Source organism: Bos mutus, chromosome X, assembly GCF_027580195.1.
Source record: "Bos mutus isolate GX-2022 chromosome X, NWIPB_WYAK_1.1, whole genome shotgun sequence".
NCBI classification, from domain to species: domain Eukaryota; kingdom Metazoa; phylum Chordata; class Mammalia; order Artiodactyla; family Bovidae; genus Bos; species Bos mutus.
The window spans coordinates 106,543,386-106,564,862 of NC_091646.1; the positions used below are offsets into that span (position 1 = coordinate 106,543,386).

General features: G+C 36.2%; 1 protein-coding gene across 1 annotated transcript in view; it reads left to right on the forward strand.

Moving 5' to 3' along the window:
• Positions 1 to 21,477, forward strand: part of TBC1D8B (TBC1 domain family member 8B) — a 77,726-nt gene that overhangs the window by 20,547 nt on the left and 35,702 nt on the right. Inside the window, exons 2-7 of the mRNA XM_070365588.1 lie at positions 312 to 422; positions 3,670 to 3,788; positions 4,293 to 4,518; positions 5,251 to 5,491; positions 8,936 to 9,143; positions 9,797 to 9,964. Coding sequence (XP_070221689.1) covers positions 312 to 422; positions 3,670 to 3,788; positions 4,293 to 4,518; positions 5,251 to 5,491; positions 8,936 to 9,143; positions 9,797 to 9,964 — 1,073 coding nt within the window. The remainder of the gene's footprint in view (positions 1 to 311; positions 423 to 3,669; positions 3,789 to 4,292; positions 4,519 to 5,250; positions 5,492 to 8,935; positions 9,144 to 9,796; positions 9,965 to 21,477) is intronic.

The following is a 21,477-nucleotide window of genomic DNA, read 5'->3' on the forward strand; positions in this document are numbered from 1 at the left end:
AGAATCTACATTCTTATCTGCTTTATACATAACCTTGTAAAGGAGGTAAATAAGTGCTACAAATATATCATGAGGTTTAGACAAATGAATCTGACATATTATTTTATTGAAAGATAATTTTTAAAGCACTCCTGACACTGGAACACTGTAATCTCTTCATCCCGATTGTACTTTTTTCTTTAAGAAAAATCTCTGTAAAGAAGCTTTGAGTTAGAAATTTTAAAAAAATCCATTGGTTGTTATTCATGTGAAGCAATATTGATTTTATCTCTTGTAAGATCCTTGTTTCAACAGTCTCTTTATTACAACAGGACTTTTGGTTGGGACTCTTGATTCAGTCTTAGACTCTACTGCAAAAGTAGCTCCATTTCGCATCCTACATCAGACACCAGATTCTCAAGTTTACCTGTCAATTGCATGTGGTGAGTATGTTTTTTAAAACATAGAATTCAAACAAATAAGGATCTTAAGGAACTGAATATTTAAATTTATTTATACTCCCCAGTTTTTTAAAGTTAATTTTTATTGGAGTATAGTTGACTTACAAATAGAGTCACAGATGTAGAAAACAAATGAGGTATATGGGAGGGTGAAGGATAAATTAGGAGATTGGGATTGACATATACACACTACTGTAAAATAGATAACTAATACGAACCTACTGTATAGCACCGGGAACTCTACTCAATACTTTGTAATGACCTATATGGGAATAGAATCTCTCCAGTTGTTTTAATTTAGAATTGAGTTAAATGTGCAGCTCTACTTTGAGAGACTAGAAAAATATCTGTTTAAGAAGGATTACAGATTTTTAAAAAATCAATTAATATGTGAGACCTGAAGCTTGTGTTCTGGCAGTGTTGATTCTGAACAAATTTTGGTCAGTGCTACTGCTAACCTGACTCCTTTCTTAAACTCACCTTTCCTGCTTAACCCAACTGCTAGGAAGATGAGAACCTCCCCCATGAAGTTCTTTGTTTCATCTCTAATAATTCAGATGAGGAGAATCAAGCCCAAAACTTAAAGGCTGATCTCTAAGAAAATATAAGCCTGAAAACCTGAACAAGGCATCATATCCTTGAAATATGAAGGGATAACTTACACGTAGTGCAACATATTCATCCATGAATATGTTCAAATGCGTCCATATTCAGGTGGTTCAGTTTCTTCCACATGTATCTATTGTGGTAGAAAAGGAATTAGGATGATTCTTCTTAACATAGCAACTCAAAATTAAGAAAAAATACAGTGATAGTTGTTACTTCTTTAATGATGCCATTACAATGTTGGTCTAAATTAGAATCTGAGATTTATGGGGTTTTTTTAATGTTGAAAGGTTGCCTTTTTCTGATTCTTTCTTTCTTCTCCCCCTCTCTTTTTAAAGTAGATATACTTAAAAAATACAAAAGCATGTGAACTTCTGGATAGTTCATGTGTGTGAACATATAGCATACAATTAATTTTTAAAACTGTGTGGCTTGTTTTTTGCATCTCCCTCTCAATTTCCTTTAGTGTTTCTGATGAGTGTTTTCTCTTGACTCTTTCAAATTGAATACCATTTAAACTAAATATGGAAGATACTTGCTGACATCATGAGATGTCTATAACCTCAACTCTAAGTTGAGTTGGTTGAAATTATATCCTCATTTCTTAAAAAAAAGGATGAATATACAACTTACTTCCCAAATTAACTTGATGCAGAAACACAGTGCATGTGTGTTCAGTTGCTCAGTCATGTCTGACTCTTTGTGACCCTGTGGACTGTGGCCTGCCAGGCTCCTCTGTCCATGGTATTCTCCAGGCAAGAATATGGGAGCGGGTTGCCATTTCCTCCTCCAGGAGAGCTTCCCGACCTAGGGATTGAACCTGCATCTCCTGCATTGGCAGGCAGATTCTTTACCTCTGAGCCACCTGGGAAATGCACAGAAATATAGTAGTTACCTATTAGTGAAGCTTCCTTATACCTAAAGGGCCACAATAAAGGCCTTAAAATTTCCCCATGGCTTTTATTTGTGGTTCATTAAAGAAAGTTATTACACATGGTGTGATGACTTGAGTAACATGAATACAGTTCTAACTGATCTGTAGGAAATAGGCAGTTTTGAAGTGTCAATACTTTTTTAAAAAATTATTTTTGGCTGCCACTGGGTCTTCGTTGCTACATACGGGCTTTCTCTAGTTGCAGTGAGCAGAGGCTACTCTTCATTGCAATGCAGACTTTTCATTGTGGTGACTTCTGTTGTTGTGGAGCACAGGCTCTAGGTGCGTAGGCTCAGTAATTGCAGTGTGTGTGCTCAGTAGTTGTGAGGTATGGGGTTAGTTGCTCCACTGTATGTGGTATCTTCCCGGACCAATGATAGAACCCATGTTCCTGAATTGGCAGGTGGATGACTTCTTAACCACTAGACCACCAGTGAAGCCCATCAATACATTTTTTAATGTATCACTCTCCATATGTCAAAAAACATACTTAGAAGTCAGGATATTTCTTTTGAGTGAGATTTGTATAATCTACAGTGCTGGGGAGATCCTAAAACTATGTTGGTTATAGGGGAAATTGATAGATATTAAAATATTAAAATGTTCTTCAAATCAAAGCAACCCAGAGTTAAGTTTAATAACAATGCAAGTACTCTGTCAATGCAAGTACTCTGACCCTCAGTAAACCACCTAACCTTGATTCAGCAGATCACAAGGATTTAACCTTGCTATAGGATTTCTAATCTCTTTTATAAAATTTCTGTAAGTTGACTAGGCTTTTTAATGAAAGAGCTGACTGAGAGAAAGCTCCATAAACACAGTTGAGATCCGTGTTTATGCAGTGTGCATAGAATTGTCATATGCGTGCTGTTTTCAGTCACACAGGCACAGGGCTGACTATTATTTGAAGACCAAAGATTAAATTATGTATATTTATATTCTAGTACTCTATATATTTGGGCTTCCCTGGTGGCACAGATAGTAAAGAATCCGCCTGCCATGTGGGGAACCCGGGTTCAATCCCTTGATTGGGAAGATCCCCTGGAGAAGGGAATGGCAACCCACTCTAGTACTCCTGCCTAGAGAATCCCATGTACAGAGGAGCCTGGCAGGCTACAGTCCATGGGGTCGCAAAGAGTCGGACACGACTGAGCAACTAACAAATACACACGTACACTATATATCACGGCTTCCCTGGTGGCTCAGCAGTTAAGAATCCGCCTGCAATGCAGGAGATGCAGGTTTGATCCCTGAGTTGGGAAGATCCCCTGGAGGAGGGCATAGCAATCCACTCCAGTATTCTTGCCTGGAAAATCCCATGGACGGAGGAGCCTGCGGGCTACAGTCCGTGGGGTCACAAAGAGTCAGATATGACTGAGCGACTGAGCACACACTCGATATATTCTCTTAAAAGAACTGGTTACTGTAGGTACCAGTTACTGGCACCTTGTTTTTAAAATTTTGTATCTTTTCTCGAATGAGTTGTATTTACTTAACTAGTGTTCATACTCACACTTAAGGATGACATGGAGAATAAACATTGTGTCCTGTTCCTTTATGATGATCATTTTTTAAAAGAGCAAATATTATTTTATAGCTTTTTAAACTAAGCTTATAAATATCAAGAGCAGTTTTTTTGTGCGTGTGAAGTTTTCTTTGAGTCTCTCTTCCTCTTTTATTATTAATCAGGTGCTGACAGAGAAGAAATAACCAAACATTGGGAGTGGTTAGAAGAAAATATCATGAAGACCTTATCTGTGTTTGATTCAAATGAAGATATTACTAATTTTGTACAAGGAAAGATAAGAGTAAGTGGCATGGATATAGTTTGTAGATGGAATACTAAACTCTTCGACCCTTTTATTTGAGGATGAAAGTTGCATAGAAGCTCATTGTTTTACTGGCACCTTTCAGGACTGGCAGAAGCACACATATAAATATCAGAATCAGAGCTAAAGAGAGTTGTAAACTTAGTGGTTATTCTTTGGTGCCCTTGTGAGTGCACTTAGGGATATTTTCATTTAAGAATCTCTTTGAATGAACCCTTCACTCAATCAAAATAATATTTAGCACCTGTATTTTTGGTAGCTTTTTTTTTTTTGAGGCATTAGGAAAAGATTAAATTACGAAATGGCAAATTTAAAGAAATTTAATTACAAAATTAAAGAGGATCTGCTCACTTCTGTCGTAAGAGATGTAGGTATGTGTGTGTGTGTATACACAGTTTTATTCAAGGAACTGTTTAAACATGTGAGGTATATTTTTGTTGATGGATAATTATTAATTTTCAGAAATTATTTTGTCTCCTTTAGGGATTAATTGCTGAAGAGGGAAAACATTCTTTTGCAAAAGAAGACGATCCTGAAAAATTTCGAGAAGCCCTTTTGAAATTTGAAAAATGTTTTGGTTTGCCAGAGCAGGAAAAGTTAGTTACCTATTACTCGTGCAGTTATTGGAAAGGACGGGTTCCTTGTCAGGGTTGGCTATATCTTAGCACCAATTTTCTGAGCTTCTATTCTTTTTTGTTAGGATCAGAAAGTAAGTGGTTTCTGTTGTTTACTATGCCTTTGAATTTACAAACTCACCTATCAACTTTGTGATGGTATTAGGTTGCATGTAAAGTAGTAGAATAGATATTAAAGGTAATTAAACTATACATTTAAAAGTTCACTTCATCTGGGGAAGAATACTTTTAGGACTGGTTGTTTAACATAAGAACCATTTGAATTGTATATAGAATGCCTTGCCTGCTGTGGGAAGCAAATGAATATTAAATGATGATGGTGATCTGACATATCCTTTTTTTCCCTTGTTCTAAACTATGCACTTTCTTCAATCTATATTTAAATAATTGTTTTAAACATACAATACACAATATGTGTAGTAATCATAGTACCTAATGTCCTACAGCTACAAAGAAGAATCAAGCAGTACTGTTCATAGCATATGTATAGCTTTTACCCCAATAGTTATATAATTGTATAAATTGAAATACCAAATTTAATATCAGGTTTAAATATCAAATCAGAAAAAAAGATTAAAAATTATTTAAAATTAGGGACTTCCCTGGTGAATTATATCTGTTCCTAAAATCAGTTGTTGTATGTTCATTGTTATGCTTCAAAATTTAAACTAATCTCGAACTCAAAAGCATTTTAGTTGTTCATAGCATTTTTTAAGTGACTATTGTTTGTTTTGAAAGACCTGATTGATAAACATTAATCAACATTGAGAAATTTAATCATATCTGCTTATAACTCTAATTTGCAGTAAAACTCATTATCTCCTGGGATGCAGTCTCAAAACTTGAAAAGACTTCAAATGTCATACTGACAGAGAGTATTCATGTGTGTTCCCAAGGGGAGAATCACTACTTTTCAATGTTTTTACATATTAACCAAACATACCTTCTTATGGAACAACTGGCAAACTATGCTATAAAAAGAATTTTTGATAAGGAAACATTTGATAATGACCCAGTCCTTGATGATCCTCTACAAATCACTAAAAGGTATTCAAAGCTTAATTAATATTTATTTTTAAAGTATTGTTTGACCAAAGAATGGTGGCATTGAATAACATTAAAAGATGAATGGATAAAAAAGTTCTGATACATATACACAATGGAATATTACTCAACTATTAAAAAGAACACATTTGAATCAGTTCTAATGAGCTGGATGAAACTGGAGCCTATTATACAGAGTGAAGTAAGTCAGAAACAAAAACACCAATGCAGTATATTAATGCATATATATGGAATTTAGAAAGATGGTAACAACGACCATATACATGAGACAGCAAAAGAGACAGATATAAACAGACTTTTGGACTTTGTGGGAGAAGGTGAGGATGGGATGATTTGAGAGAATAGCATTGAAACATGTATATTATCATATGTGAAATAACATGACCAGTCAAAGTTTGATGCATGAAACAGGGCACTCAGAGCTGGTACACTGGGACAACCCAGAGGGATGGGATGGGGAGGGAGGTGGGAGAGGGGTTTGGGATGGGGTACACATGTATACCCGTGGCTGAGTCATGTTAATGTATGGCAAAAACCACCACAATATTGTAAAGTAATTAGCCTCCAATTAAATAAATTAATTTTTAAAAAGTTAACTGTTCTATGTTATATGATAGTTTTTCTTTGGAGTAATCACTGATGTGTGAGTTTTTAAAGTTTATTCATATGCATTTCACAAATAGTATCCTCTCTGAGAAATTTAATGTTAAGAAGTAATAGAAGTTAGATTTGAAAATTATTTAAGATCTCAGTAGGATTTGCTCTGGAGTGCTTTTAGAAACATAGAAGTTTTTGTGTGCATGGTTAGCCTGAGGAGTAGCCTAGATAGATTTAAAGCTGAAATTGTTAAATGTATTGTTTATTTTTAAACACATTTTATAGGTAGTTTCATTTTTTCTTTGTTTACAAAATTTTATTGATATATAGTTGATTTACAATGTTGTGTTAATTTCTACTATATAGCCAAGTGACTCAGTTGGCTATACATATATTTTTTTTCACATTCTTTTCCTTTATGGTTTATCAGAGGATACTGAATATAGTTCCCTGTGCTATACAGTAAGATCTTGTTTATCCATCCTATATGTAATAGCTTGCATCTACTAATCCCAGACTCCCAATTTTTCCCTCTTCCAACCCTCTCCTCCTGAGAGTTTCACATTTTAGTATAAGGATAAGTTAGTAGAATCAATGGAACATGAGCTTTAGAATAAGATTAGAGCAACCCTGGGAAAAGTTGTAACCTCTCAGGACCTCAGTTTTCTCATCTGTTGTTTGTACCTCAGAGAGCACTTGTGAGGAATGAGCAATATAACATGTGAAAGCACTTTGTAAAATATAAAGCACTAGATAAATAGTAACCATTATTAGTGCCTGCATCAGAAGTATCTGTCTTATGGCTGTTTGCCTCTATATTTGGTTTGCTGAAACCGACCAGAGCCCTTTCATCCTGCTCAACACTCAGAACAGTTGACTGAAATGAGTGTGCCAAAGGGGAGAGGATCCAGAAATAGCTAGTGAGAAGAGCTTCTGACAAGAAGGATGAGGGTATAGACTGTATGGGAAAGTGTAAATAAGAGAAAGCTAAGCTGCAGTCCTGTGGATAGACCAGAACTAGTAACCTGGATGCTGTGTGATTGTTACATAGCCCTAACCTAGGTACAGGTGTTCCTCTTGGCTATTCTTAACCCATTCCTAAAATCTATATACATAAGGGTTCCCTTTGTGAGCCTTCTTACTTTTCTGGAAATAGATCGGCAAGGTGAATTTGTTTTACACCTTACTATCAAAATTAGGTCCCAGTGTGCATGATTTAAACTCTATAAGGATTAAGAATATAATTTATGTTATGTTATAGTGAAGCATTTGTTTATATAGGTTGTTTTGATTGGCCACCCTAAGCATAAACATTTTAGCTATTTTATCTCCCTTAAAATATCCTAAAAGGCCACTTATCAATGAGTTATTCATAACCAAGTCTGTATTTAAATGAGATATAGTAGATTCATTTTTGTCTATGTGCGTTTTTAAAAGAACCTACTGAAAATTAGGGCTTCCCCTGCAACTCAGCAGTAAAGAATCTACCTTCAGTGCAGGAGACATGTGGGTTTGATCCCTGGGTCTGGAACATCCCCTGGAGGAGGAAATAGCAACCCACTCCAGTATTCTTGCTGGGAAATTCCCATGGACAGAGGAGCATGGTGGGCTGGAGTCCATCAGGTGACAAAGAATCGGACATGACTGAAGTGACTGAGCACATGCATTGAATATCATATATATCTAAATCCTTTTCCCTAGTACATTAAAAAAAAAACAGATCATTTAGACTTCGTCTCCAAATGACATTTTTAAAATAAAATGGAATATCTATTGCTTTGGTTTATTGTTTTTACAAATATGAATTATAGTAGCTAAATTCAGTGTATATCCTTCCAGACCTTTTAATGCATGAATTAAAAAATATTTGCCAAAAGCATGAATGGGATTAAACATCACATATTATGCTACAGTCTACTTCTCCTCTTAAAATAATATATTGCATACATCTTTTCATTCATATAAAAAGATCTTATGTTTTTCAATAATAGTGGAAAAACCCACCAAATTGCAATTTAAGTGAGGTAAAAATTGTGAGTCTCTGCTCATATTTATCAGAAGTATTTTTAAAAGACATGGTGAACTGCCACATATTCAAACAGTATATGCTGGAAGGATAAATTTAGTTTTAACTTTTTTGGCTTAGAGTTAGAACTTGCATAATTTACTCACTACCCCAGATGGCTTTGCTGCTTAGCTCAAGTGTTTAATGCCTCTAGAAAAATTGTGCTATTTTAAGCAATTGTTTTTTATTTATATATTTATGTGTCAGTTAACAAGTCATCTGTATTTATTGACACCCATCCTGTGCCCAAAACTGTGAAAGCACTGTTTTATTGTGTCTCTACTTTGAATTTTTTAAACATTCGTTTAGATTTTGGCTTCATTTGATTTTAATGTTATTTTTATGTACTAGTCTTCCCGTCTAAATTTTGATGCCGTAAATTTTCATCATTTTGTTTAAACTGGGTAACTCTCTTGATTTTCCTGATAACCAGGTGTAAAAATTATTATCTCCCAAGATTGGTTTTAGCCATATTCACATATGAATATAATAATAGAATAATCTCCTAGCAAATCACCCTTTAACAGATGGTTTGAAGACCTACATCATCTCTAGCTGTTGTGCATTGGAATCTACTAATAATACAAAACTGGAAAAGAGAACAAATTGGTTAGGAATCAGCGTGTTTCTTTCATTCCATAATTTGTTGAAGAGCATAGCATGTAGTGTTTAATCGTTCTGTTTTACAGTGCACTTAATCAGTGTAGACATGTGTACACTTTAGAAGGCATCATTTGAGCCCCTTCTTTTTTTCTTTCCTATAGAGGTCTGGAAAACCGAGCCCACAGTGAGCAATTCAGTGCTTTTTTTAGGCTGCCCAAAGAAGAGACTTTGAAAGAAGTACATGAATGTTTCTTATGGGTACCATTCAGCCACTTCAACACTCATGGAAAAATGTGCATCTCGGAAAACTATATCTGCTTTGCTAGCCAGGATGGCAATCTGTGTAGTGTAATCATTCCATTACGAGAGGTAAAGTAAGTTTAGTTGCATATCAGTTTTTAGTTCAAAAATGTTATCATTCACAGAGTAAAATACCCTTTAATTTTGTAAATTATTAAAAACAATGTGCAACGTCTTTTTAGTAATTTTTAAATAATCTTTTTTAAGTTCCATAATATTCTCCAGGATAAGAGTACCATTCCTAAGGATAAGAGTACTAGGATAAGAACCTTATAGCTCTTATTGAAAATGAAAACAACTAAAAGTTTATGTACAACATAAGGGTTTGGGGTGATGCAACATAGAGTATAATCACTCAGACATTTATGACATGAATACCAAAACTTACACTATCACATTTGATATATATACATGGTCAGAAAGAAAAGAATTGATAGCTTTTCTATAAGTCAAAAATCAGTTATCAGTATTGCAGCATTGAATTTTTACTTTGGTCATTTTTAAAGGCTACATGTTAACCTTTCCCTTAAGAAGTGAAATAACTTGCGCTGAGATTGCTTGTATCAGTGATACTACTAATACCCAAAGTCTATTCCTTACTAAGTCCTACCACAGACCAAAACTTGTTGCCACAAAAAACAAATAATAATAAGCTAAGCCATTTTGCCTGACCTTGTCAAAAATGAGAAAAAAAGTGATTCACTTATGTTTTCATCCCCCAGGTCTTAGCTATAGATAAGACAAATGATTCCAGCAAATCTGTCATCATTAGCGTCAAAGGAAAAACAGCTTTTCGCTTCAGTGAAGTAAAAGAATTTGAGGAATTGGTGGCAAAGCTCAGGCTCAAGTGTGGGGCAACTTCAACTCAATATCACGATATTAGCACAGAGGTAATTATATACCAATCAAATCATTTTGAAAAAAGATTTATGTTTGTGTGGTCCCCTCTTTAAAAGGAACTCATAGTACCTTTCCTATTTATACTTATGTTTAGTTTTTATAAGATGAATACCAAAGAAATTGTATTCTCTAAGTTACCATCATAAAGCAGAAGTGAAAATTAGGGACGTTATCATTTTTTAGGAATTCAGACTTTTAAAAAATTATCTTGTTATTTTTCTTGACTATATTTGTTGTTTAATCATATATACATACCTTGTACTTTCATATAACATGGCTTTTAACAACTCAAACTATGTTTGAGAATTCAATGAGGCATTAAAAAAGGACTAATTGCTGTAGGGAGATGGTCTGATAATCTTTTTAACATCAAGCAGGTCAGCCTTATTTATATAATCTGGGCCAAAGCAAAATAGTGACATATCTATTTACTTGTAAAATATTAGACAAGGCAGATATTCTTGGCAAAAGATAATTAAAAGCCTGATTTTGATGTTTGTCTTTTATGGAAATGTAGTTTCAATTCAAATTAATTTTTCTTTTTCAATCTCATGTTTTAATAGATTGATAAAACATTACAACTACTTTTATTTTAATTAAAAATTCAAAGAAAAAATCAACATTGGCTTCACTGGCTATATTATTTTACTTGGATTGGATTATAGAGGCTTTTATTTCTTCCCCTAGAGCAGAGACTGAAAATATTATGCTAAGTCAATGAGAATGCAGAATTGACAAGACTGACTCTCTACTTGATAATAGAAAAGTGCAGTGAAAGCATATAATTAAAAAATATGTATATATTTCAGTTTAAGAGTTGGACATGACTTAGCGACCGAACAACAACAACAGTCTCTGTTCCAGACACAGAACCTTCATGTTGGCCATTTAAGAGTTTTTGTGCCCCAACTTGCTAATCTTTCATTCTCGTCAAATATATATACCCACAGTATACGACAGTTTGATGTGAGGACATAAGTAAACTGATCAGTCTTGCTCACATATTCTTGCTTATCTCACTTTTGTTTTTCAGTCCTAAGTCCATTTCAGATTCAGTCTCTGTGTTGGATGTAACGCTCTGTTTATCTTTCCCTTTCCTTTAATTTATCTGTTTATCTTAAACCTGAATACCTGGAATTTTTTCCCCTGAAAATTCTCAGATGCATCTTAATAGTTGGATATGCTCAATTGTCAAGAACGGATTTTGTTTCAAAATGAGTTTGCCGTCTTTTCAGATGTATGTCAAAGTTCTAAGGTTTTCTAGTTTCTCTTACCCATTTTTAAAGATTTTAACAAAGATATGTACGAAATACCAGTTAGTAAACTGGCTTGCTTGGAAATGTGTTTGTTTTTTTTTTTTTAATTGACAGAACATTCTATTTTCACTTAAGATTTTTATCTTCACCGTGAGGAGGAATATTAACTTGTTTTACTATAATCTGTATATGTCTAGCTTTATTTTTAAACTACATTTTAAAAAATAGTAAAGAGAGCTTTTAAAGAGGAGCTGGTTCCATTTAATTTCTAAATGACAGACATTGTAGTTATTTTATAGCTACACCTAGCATACTGAAACAAAGAAAAATTATATTAAAAAATTATACACAAACAAGTCTTTTTATTCTAAATCTCAAGGAAGTCTAAATCAACAAATCTAAATATGAATACAAGAAGGATTAGGAAATTTTTCCCATGAGTATATCAAATTGTGAAGCAAAGAACAAATGCTCCCAGAAACAACTGGGAGTATGCGTAAGTATCAGTTCTGTCTAAATTTTTAAATATGTCAATTAAAATTCTCCACATTTTGTTAAGTTAAAATCCAGGTGTATACACAGGTTTTGAAATTTTCCAATCAAATGCTTAGAAAACACATTAATCTTTTATTTTTTATTAACACATATACTCAAGAAATATTACCAGATATGATAATTTTTCAGAACTATAATAAGTGAAAAAAAAATGGGCCCTTTTTAGGTTAGTTTTAAGCAAAGTGACTTAAGAGGGAAAGTACTGCTAAAGATCCTTCACTTGATGCTTTGCAACTACATTGTAAGTGGATCATGGAACTATAGAATGTCAAGAAGAGGTAGAAATTGAGCTGTGCATTGGAATGTTTAAAAGGGCAAAATCTACAGATTATTGAAGTGTTTATAAATATACTTGTTTCATTAGTTTTCATAACCAACCCTATCTAACAGCTTCCTTATCCTCCATGATAATGCAGATAAGAATAATACTTTAGGGCTTCCCTGGTGGCTCAGTGGTAAAGAATCTACCTGCCAATGCAGGAGACAAGGGTTTGATACCTGATCTGGGAAGATCCCACATGCTGTGGAGCAACTAAGCCTGAGCTCCACAACTTTTGAGCCTGTGCTCTAGAGCCTGGGCGCTCTAGAACCCATTCTCTGCAACAGGAGAAACCACTGTAATGAGAAGCCCAAGCACTGCAACTAGAGAAAAGTCCATGCAGCAATGAAGACACACCACAGCCAAAAATAAATAATTTCTTAAAAAAGAATAATCTAACCCACACAACTGATGTTTTCTTTGCCTTGTCAGAATAAAGTAATATATTTTCTGTAGCTATAATGTAAATTAGAGATGCTTAAGCTGTGTGGATTTCAACATTTCTTGTTGTTCATTTGCTAAGTCATGTCTGACTCTTTGTGACTGCATGGAATGCAGCATGCTAGGCTTCCCTGTCCTTCATTATCTCCCAGAGTTTGCTTAAACTCATGTCCATTGAATGCCATCCAACCATCTCATCCTCTGCCATCCCCTTCTCCTGCCTTAAATCTTTCCCAGCTTCAGGGTCTTTTCTAATGAGTTGGCTCTTCACACCAGGTGGCCAAAGTATTGGAGCTTCAGTATCAATCCTTCAGTGAATAATCAGGGTTGATTTTCTTTAGGATTGACTGATTTGGTCTCCTTGCTGTCTCAGGAGTCTTCTCCAGCACCACAATTCAAAAGCATCAATTCTTCGATGCTCAGCCTTCTTTATGGTCCAACTCTCAAATCTGTACATTACTACTGGGAAAACCATAGCTTTGACTATACAGACCTTTGTTGGCAAAATGTTGTCTCTGCTTTTTAATGTGCTGTCTAGGTTGGTCATAGCTTTTCTTCCAGGAGTAAGCTTCTTAATTTCATGGCTGCAGTCACCATCCGCAGTGATTTTAGAGCCCAAGAAAATGAAGTCTGTCACTGTTTTCATTGTTTCCCCATTTATTTACCATGAAGTGATGGGACAGGATGCCATGATCTTGCTTTTGAATGTTGAATTTTAAGCCAGCTTTTTCACTCTCCTCTTTCACGCTCAGCAAGAGGCTCTTTAGTTGCTCTTTGCCTTCTGCTATTAGCATTATCTGCATATCAGAGGTTTCTCTAGGCAATCTTGATTCCAAGCTTGTGATTCATCCAGCTTGGCATTTTGCATAATGTACTCTGCAAATAAGTTAAATAAGCAGGGTGACAATACAGCCTTGACGTACTCCTTTCCCAATTTGGAACCAGTCCGTTGCTTCATGTCTAGTTCTAACTGTTGCTTCTTGACCTGCATACAGTTTTCTCAGGAAGCAAGGGTAAGGTGGTCTGGTATTCCCATCTCTTGAAGAATTTTCCAGTTTGTTGTGATCCACAAAGTCAAAGGCTTTAGCATAGTCAATGAAGCAGAAGTAGATATTTTTCTGGAATTCCCTTCCTTTTTCTGTGATCCAACGGATATTGGCAATTTGATCTCTGGTTCTTCTGCCTTTTCTAAATACAGCTTGTACATTTGGGAGTCCTTCACATACTGTTGAAGCCTAGCTTGAAGGATTTTGAGTATTACCTTGCTGTCATGTGAAGTGAGAGCAATTGTGCAGTAGTTTGAGAACATTCTTCAGCATTGCCATTCTTTGGGATTGGAATTTCAACATTAGGAAATCAGAAGTTTTATTAAAAATAAAATTAACACTAATTTAAAGTTATGTACAATGTACAGTCAAACCAGTCAATCCTAAAGAAAATCAATCCTGAATATATTCATTAGAAGGACTGATGCTGAAGCTGAAGCTCCAATACTTTGGCCACCTTGTGTGAAGAACTGACTCATTAGAAAAGACCCTGAAGCTGGGAAAGATAGAAGGCAGGAGGAGAAGGGGACCACAGAGGACGAGATGTTGGATGGCATCACCAACTCAATGGACATGAATTTGAGCAATCTCTGGGAGATGGTGAAGACAGGGAAGCCTGGTGTGCTACAGACTATGGGGTTTCTAAGAATCAGACATGACTGAGTGACTGAACAACAACAATGTACAGGAGCATATTAAGATAAGCTTGTGATATCTAAGGGAAGTAGTTCTTTGTATTTTTGTTGTAGTTTTTGAATTTACAGGTCAACAGTGGCCCCCAGTCATTATTATGCTGTGTTTAATGAGATATTTTAATTTAAATCTAATTGTGGAAAAGTTAAAGTTACACATACAGAAATATTTATCTTTCCTCTGCCTTTTCTTCACTTTTAGAAGCCATATGCTATTTCTAAAGTCAATAGCAGATACTAAAAACCAAACCAGTCTAAGAATACCCTTTATAAAGTCAGCAACCTATGTTGCTTCTTCATGTGATTGGATTTTGCTCAGTCACTAAATGTCTGAATAGTGCCAAATTTATAACCATCACAAGTGTGAGCATATATTTATATACAGCATATTCTACATATCTATATAGCTATATGGATATATAGAATTGTTATGGCCTTGGGGTAAAATCCTCCCATTCAAAGTGCCAGAACAAAAATAAAAGTTAAGAAATTTAAGCTTATCTTCCTAATTCTATATTATGCTCTTCAAATCAAATATTAAATTGATTTTTAAACAAACATCTTTGAAGGTAAATATGAAACACAAGATGCAGGTTCAATCCCTGGGTTGGGAAGATCCCCTGGAGAAGGGAATGGCAACCCACTCCTGTATTCTTGGCTGGAGAATCCCACGGACAGAGGAGCCTGGCAGGATACAGTCCATAGGGTTACTAATAGTCAGACACAACTGAAGCAGCTGAGCAGCAGCAGCAGCATGTTAATGTGACTTTTGTGAATACTTAAAAGGTAATCATGGAGAGAAGCAGCACACTTGCTGTCAGTTTTATATGTTGACATTTGGCATTTTATAAGGGTTATTTTTATTTTCCTTCTTGGCTACTTTTACTATAGTTTAGATATACAACTCGGCGATGGCACCCTACTTCAGTACTCTTGCCTAGAAAATCCCATGGACGGAGGAGCCTGGTAGGCTGCAGTCCATGGGGTTGCTGAGCGTCGGACACGACTGCGCGACTTCACTTTCACTTCTCACTTTCATGCATTGGAGAAGGAAATGGTAACCCACTCCACTGTTCTTGCCTGGATAATCCCAGGGACAGGGGAGCCTGGTGGGCTGCTGTCTATGGGGTCGCACAGAGTCAGACATGACTGAAGCAACTTAGCAGCAGCAGATATACAACTAATAGATAAGCTGGAGTCTCAGTCATATGTCCTAAATTAAGAGAATGCACTTTACTTTGAGATCCAGACTACAACCATGAATTTTTGAATTGGTTTTGGGAAAACATAATCCCTAATTAGAACATCAAAATTTAGCATTAACAGTAAAGTATATTTGTCAAGTAGAGAGGGAGATGGCAACGCACTCCAGTATTCTTGCTTGGCAAATGCCATGGACAGAGGAGCCTGGCCAGCTGTAGTCCATGGGATCACAGAGTCAGATACATACTTGTCAAAACAAGCTTTTTTAAAAAAGAAAGTGTTGTAACACGGGACATATACTCACTAATAATTGTTTTTTTTTTCCTTTCTAAGATTCTTCCGTCCTACCCTTATATTCAGACATTGTTTTGAATACTCCTTTTAAACTTTCCCTGAATCCTCTTAACTTTCAACCCTTCTGTGTTGTGTGTTCAGTCGCTCAGTCGTGTCCAACACTCTGTGACCCCATGGGCTGCAGCACGCCAGGCTTCCCTGTCCTTCACCATCTCCTGGAGCTTGCTCAAACTCATGTCCACTGAGTGCCATCCAACCTTCTCATCTGTTGCCCCCTTCTCCTCCTGCCTTCAATCTTTCCCAGCATCAGGGTCTCTTCTCATGAGTTGGCTCTTTGCATCAGGTGGCCAAAGTATTGGAGCTTCAGCTTCAGCATCAGTCCTTCCAGTGAATATTCAGGGTTGATTTCCTTTAGGATTAACTGGTTTGATCTCCTTGCAGTCTGAGGGACTCTTGAGTCTTATCCAGCACCACAGTTTGAAAGCATTTGTCGGCGCTCAGCCTTCTTTATGGTCCAACTCTCACATCCATACATGACTACTGGAAAAACCATAGCTTTGACCATATGGACCTTTGTCAGCAAAGTATTGTCTCTGCTTTTTAATATGCTGTCTAGGTTCGTCATAGCTTTCCTTCCAAAGAGCAAGCGTCTTTTAATTTCATGCTGCAGTCACCATCCACAGTGATTTTGGGGCCCAAAAAAATAGTCTTTCACTCTTTCTATTGTTTCCCCATCTATTTGCCATGAAGTGATGGGACCAGCTGCCGCATCCTAGTTTTATGAATGAGGGGTTGCCTTTTCCAAAATTTTATGTAACATATGTATTCTTTTCAGACTGATTCCTTGGCAGTATGCATGTTTCCCCCATATCTTTTTGTGGTTTGATATCTCATTTTTTAAATTAAAAAATTCAACAGATACTTGTTAAACTTCAACTATGTGTGTAAGGAACTGCCAGGTTCTTTCCCTGCCACCACCCCCAGATTTATTGTGATAATTGACAAATTGTGTAAGTTTAAGATGTATGATGTGATGATTTGATACACATATATTAAAATAGGCCTTAATATATCTGTATCAAATCATCACATCATATATCTCAAACTTACACAATTTATATGTCAATTAAATGATTACCACAGTAATTTCACTTATCACCCACTCATGTAATTACAATTTTGTAGTTGTAAACATTTAAATTCTACTCTCATAGCAACTTTCAGATATACAATATTGATAACTATAGTCATCATGCTGTAGATTAGATTCCTAGGGTTTATTTCTCATATAAACTAGAAGTATGTACACATTAACCAACATCTCTTCATTTCCCCCTTTCCTAGCCCCTGCAAACCCCATTCTACTCTGCTTCTGTAAAGCTGGCTATTTTAGATTCCACACGTAAGTGAGATCATACAGTATTTGTCTTTCTGTGTCCGATTTATTTTACTTAGTGTAGTGTCCTTAATGTCTGTCAATGTTGTTGCACATTGCAAAACTTCCTTTTATGGCTGAAGAATAATTTTTTGTTTATCTGTATACCACATTTTCTTTGTTGATTAATCTGTCAACAGTTAGGTTTGTCTTAGCTTTTGTGAACAATGCTGCAGTGAGCATATGGGATGCAGTTATCTCCTGAAGATAGTGACTTCATTTCCTTTGACTATATACTGAGAAGTGGGATTACTGAATCATATGGTCGGTCTTTTTTTAAAAACTTTATTTATTTATATTTTTGGTTATGCTGGGTCTTCACTGCTATGCTCATCCTTTCTCTAGTGTCAGCAAGCAGGGGCTACTCTTCATTGAGGTACACGGGCTTCTCACTGTGGTGATTTCTCTGCTTCTCTTGTTGCGGAACACAGGCTCTAGAGGACAGGCTCAGTAGTTGCTCTGCAGCATGCGGAATCTTCTTGGACCAGGGATCAAACCCGTGTCCCCTTCCTGTATTATATTGAGGCAGGCAGATTTTTAACCACTGTACCATCAGGGAGGTCCCCAAGTGGTAGTTCTTATTTTTTTGAGGAACCTTCATACATGTTTTCCATAGTGTGGCACCAATTTGCATCATCACAAACTGTGCTTGTGCTCTCTTTTTTTCCATATTCTTGCCAACACTTAATTCTTGTCTTTTGATAAAAGCCATTCTAACAAGTGTGTAGTTATATCTCATTTGTTTTTCTTGCTTAGTTTCTCTGGCCCTGATGTATGGCACTTTGTTGAATAGTAGTAGTGACAGTGGGCACCCTTTTCTTGTTCTTAATCTTAGAAAGCTTTTAACCTTTCACCATGGAGTATGATGTTTGCTTTGGGCTTGTCACACATAGCCTTTATTATATTGAGGTATGTTTCTCTGTATCCACTTTATTGAAAGTTTTTATTGTGAAAGGATGTTGAATATGTGTCAAATAATTTTTCTGCATCTATTGAAATGATCATATGGTTTTTGCCTTTCATTCTGTTCATTTTATTGATTTGTATATTTTGAACCATCCTTGCCTTCCAGAGATCGTAGTTGATCATGGTGTACGATCCTTCTAATGTGCTGTTGAATTCAGTTTGCCAGTATTTTGTTGAGAATTTTTGCATCTGTATTCATCACGGATTTTGGGCCTGTAGTTTTCTTTTCTTGTAGTGTTCCCATCTGCTTTGGTTTCAGGGGACTGCTGGCCTTGTAAAAGAAGTTTGGGAGTGTTGACTCCTATTTAATTTTTTGGAAGAGTTTGAGGATTAGCATTAATTCTTCTTTACATATTTGACAGATTTCACCCATGAAGCCAGGGATTTTTGTTGTTATTGTTGGGAGATTTTGTATTGGATTCAGTTTCCTTACATATCATTGGTTAAGTTCAGATTTCCTATTTTTTATGATTATATCTTGGTAGATTGTATGTCTCTTGGAATTTGTGCATTTCTTCAGTGTCATCCCATTTATTGGCATATAATCAGTCATAGTAGTCCTTATGATCTTTTTAATTTCTGTGTCATCAGACAAAATCTCCTCTTTCATTTCTAATTTTGCTTGAATTCTCTTTTTTTCTTGGTAAATCTAGCTAAAGGTTTATCAGTTTTGTTTATCTTTAAAAAAAACCAGCTCTTAGTTGTGTTGATTGTTCATGTCTTTTTATTGCTGAAAAATATTCCATTTTTGGATATATTTGGATATATATAATATATGTATAATGGATATAGCAGTGTTTATCCATTCACCTATTGAAGGATACCTTAGTTGCATCCAGGTTTTGGCAGTTATGAATAAAACTGCTATAAACATTCATGTGCAGATTTTTGTGTGGATGTGTTTTCAGCTTATTTGGGTATATCCCTTGGAGCACAGTTGCTGAATCATAAGGTAACCTATGTTTAGCTTTATAAGAAACTGTCACACCATCTCTTAAAGTACTGTACTGCTTTGTATTCCCATCAGCAATGAGTTCTTGTCCCACATCTTCATTAGCCCTTGGTGTTACCAGTATCCTGGATTTTAGCCATTTTAATAGGTATGAAATGGTATCTCACCCTTTAACTTTGCAGTTACCTAAAGATGTATGATATTGAGCATCTTTTCATATGATTGTCATCTTTATATACATATATATATATATTATATATATATATTATATATATATATAATATATATATATATTATATATATATATATTGGGTGAGGTCTCTGCTTAGGTCTTTTGCTTACTTTTTAACCGAGTCCTTTATTTTTTTAAACAGTTTCCTTTAGTTCTTTGAATATATGTATAATAGCTGGTTTCCATTCTTAGTTTAAAAAATCTAAGAAGTGAGGCCTTTAGGGACACAATTGTTGGTTGCCTTTTTTTGAAAAAAAATTGTATTTAAAAAATAATTTAATTAATTAATATTTTGGCTGTGCTAGGTCTTCGTTGCTGCAAGGGCTTTTCTGTAGTTGTGGCGTGCAGGGGCTGCTCTCTAATTGCAGTGTATGGGTTTCTCATTGTGGCACAGGCTCAATAGTTGTGGTGCACAGGCTTAGTTGCTCCGCAGCATGTGGGATCTTCTTGGATCAGGGATCAAACCCATGTCTCCTGCATTGTCTTCTGTGTCTCCTTTACCACTGAGCTACCAGGGAAGCCCCTTGTGTGTATTTTTAAGCCTGGCTTCTTCAGATCACCCCCTCAGTCATTATAAATCAGTGGTCAGCCAATGATGGGTCAGAGATGTCCTTAAATGCCTTGAACCATTAAGTTCTCCACCTTTTCCAAGGAGATCTTTGTGTAAAGGTATTCCTCATACTTTAGGCAGTTTATCAGTCAGCCTTAGTTTTCATTTCTTATTTCCAAGATCAGCCAGAGTTGAGTGACGGGGGCCTGCTCCTGTCCCATCTTGTTCCTGGGCAGGTTCACAGTCCTGTATACTCATGTATACTTTCAGATTCTGAAGAATATGTTGGAATCTTTCAAAGTTCCCTTATGGCCATCTTGTTTTCAAAGCCTTCCTTTAACATTTTAGCCAGGCTCTTGTTTGCTCCAAATTGAAATCATAGCCTTAGGCAGCTGTGACATTATCAGCAGATTGCTGTGGTTTTCTTATAATGCCCTGAGGAAAGTACTTTTTACAAAGAACTGAGCTCTGAATATGCAGGTCAGGAAGCAACAGTTAGAACTGGACATGGAACAACAGACTGGTTCCAAATAGGAAAAGGAGTACGTCAAGGCTGTATATTGTCACCCTGCTTATTAACTTATATGCAGAGTACATCATGAGAAATGCTGGGCTGGAAGAAGCACAAGCTGGAATCAAGATTGCCAGGAGAAACATCAGTAACCTCAGATATGCAGATGATACCACCCTTATGGCAGAAAGTGAAGAGGAACTAAAAAGCCTCTTGATGAAAGTGAAAGAGGAGACTCAAAAAGTTGGCTTAAAGCTCAACATTAAGAAAACTAAGATCATGGCATCTGGTCCCATCACTGCACGGGAAATAGATGGGGAAACAGTGTCAGACTTTATTTTTTGGGGCTCCAAAATGACTGCAGATGGTGATTGTGGCCATGAAATTAAAAGACGCCTACTCCTTGGAAGGAAAGTTATGACCAACCTAAACAGCATATTAAAAAGTAGAGACATTACTTTGCCAACAAAGGTCCATCTAGTCAAGGCTATGGTTTTTCCAGTGGTCATGTATGGATGTGAGAGTTGGACTGTGAAGAAGGCTGAGCACCAAAGAACTGATGCTTTTGAACTGTGGTGTTGCAGAAGACTCTTGAGAGTCTCTTGGACTGCAAGGAGATCCAACCAGTCCATTCTGAAGGAGATCAGCCCTGGGATTTCTTTGGAAGGAATGATGCTAAAGCTGAAACTCCAGTAGTTTGGCCACCTCATGCAAAGAGTTGACTCATTGGAAAAGACTCTGATGCTGGGAGGGATTAGGGGCAGGAGGAGAAGGGGACGACAGAGGATGAGATGGCTGGATGGCATCACTGACTCGATAGACGTGGGTTTGGGTGAACTCTGGGAGTTGGTGATGGATAGGGATGCCTGGCGTGCTGCAATTCATGGGGTCACAAAGAGTCGGACGTGACTGAGCGACTGAACTGAACTGAACTGAGCTCAGAATCAAATCCAATGGTAACAACACCCTGGGAATGGAGTTTTCTGGGTAGCTACTAATTCGGTGAAAATATTGACTGTGTTCTGGGGATGGGGCTTTTAATGAACCTCCA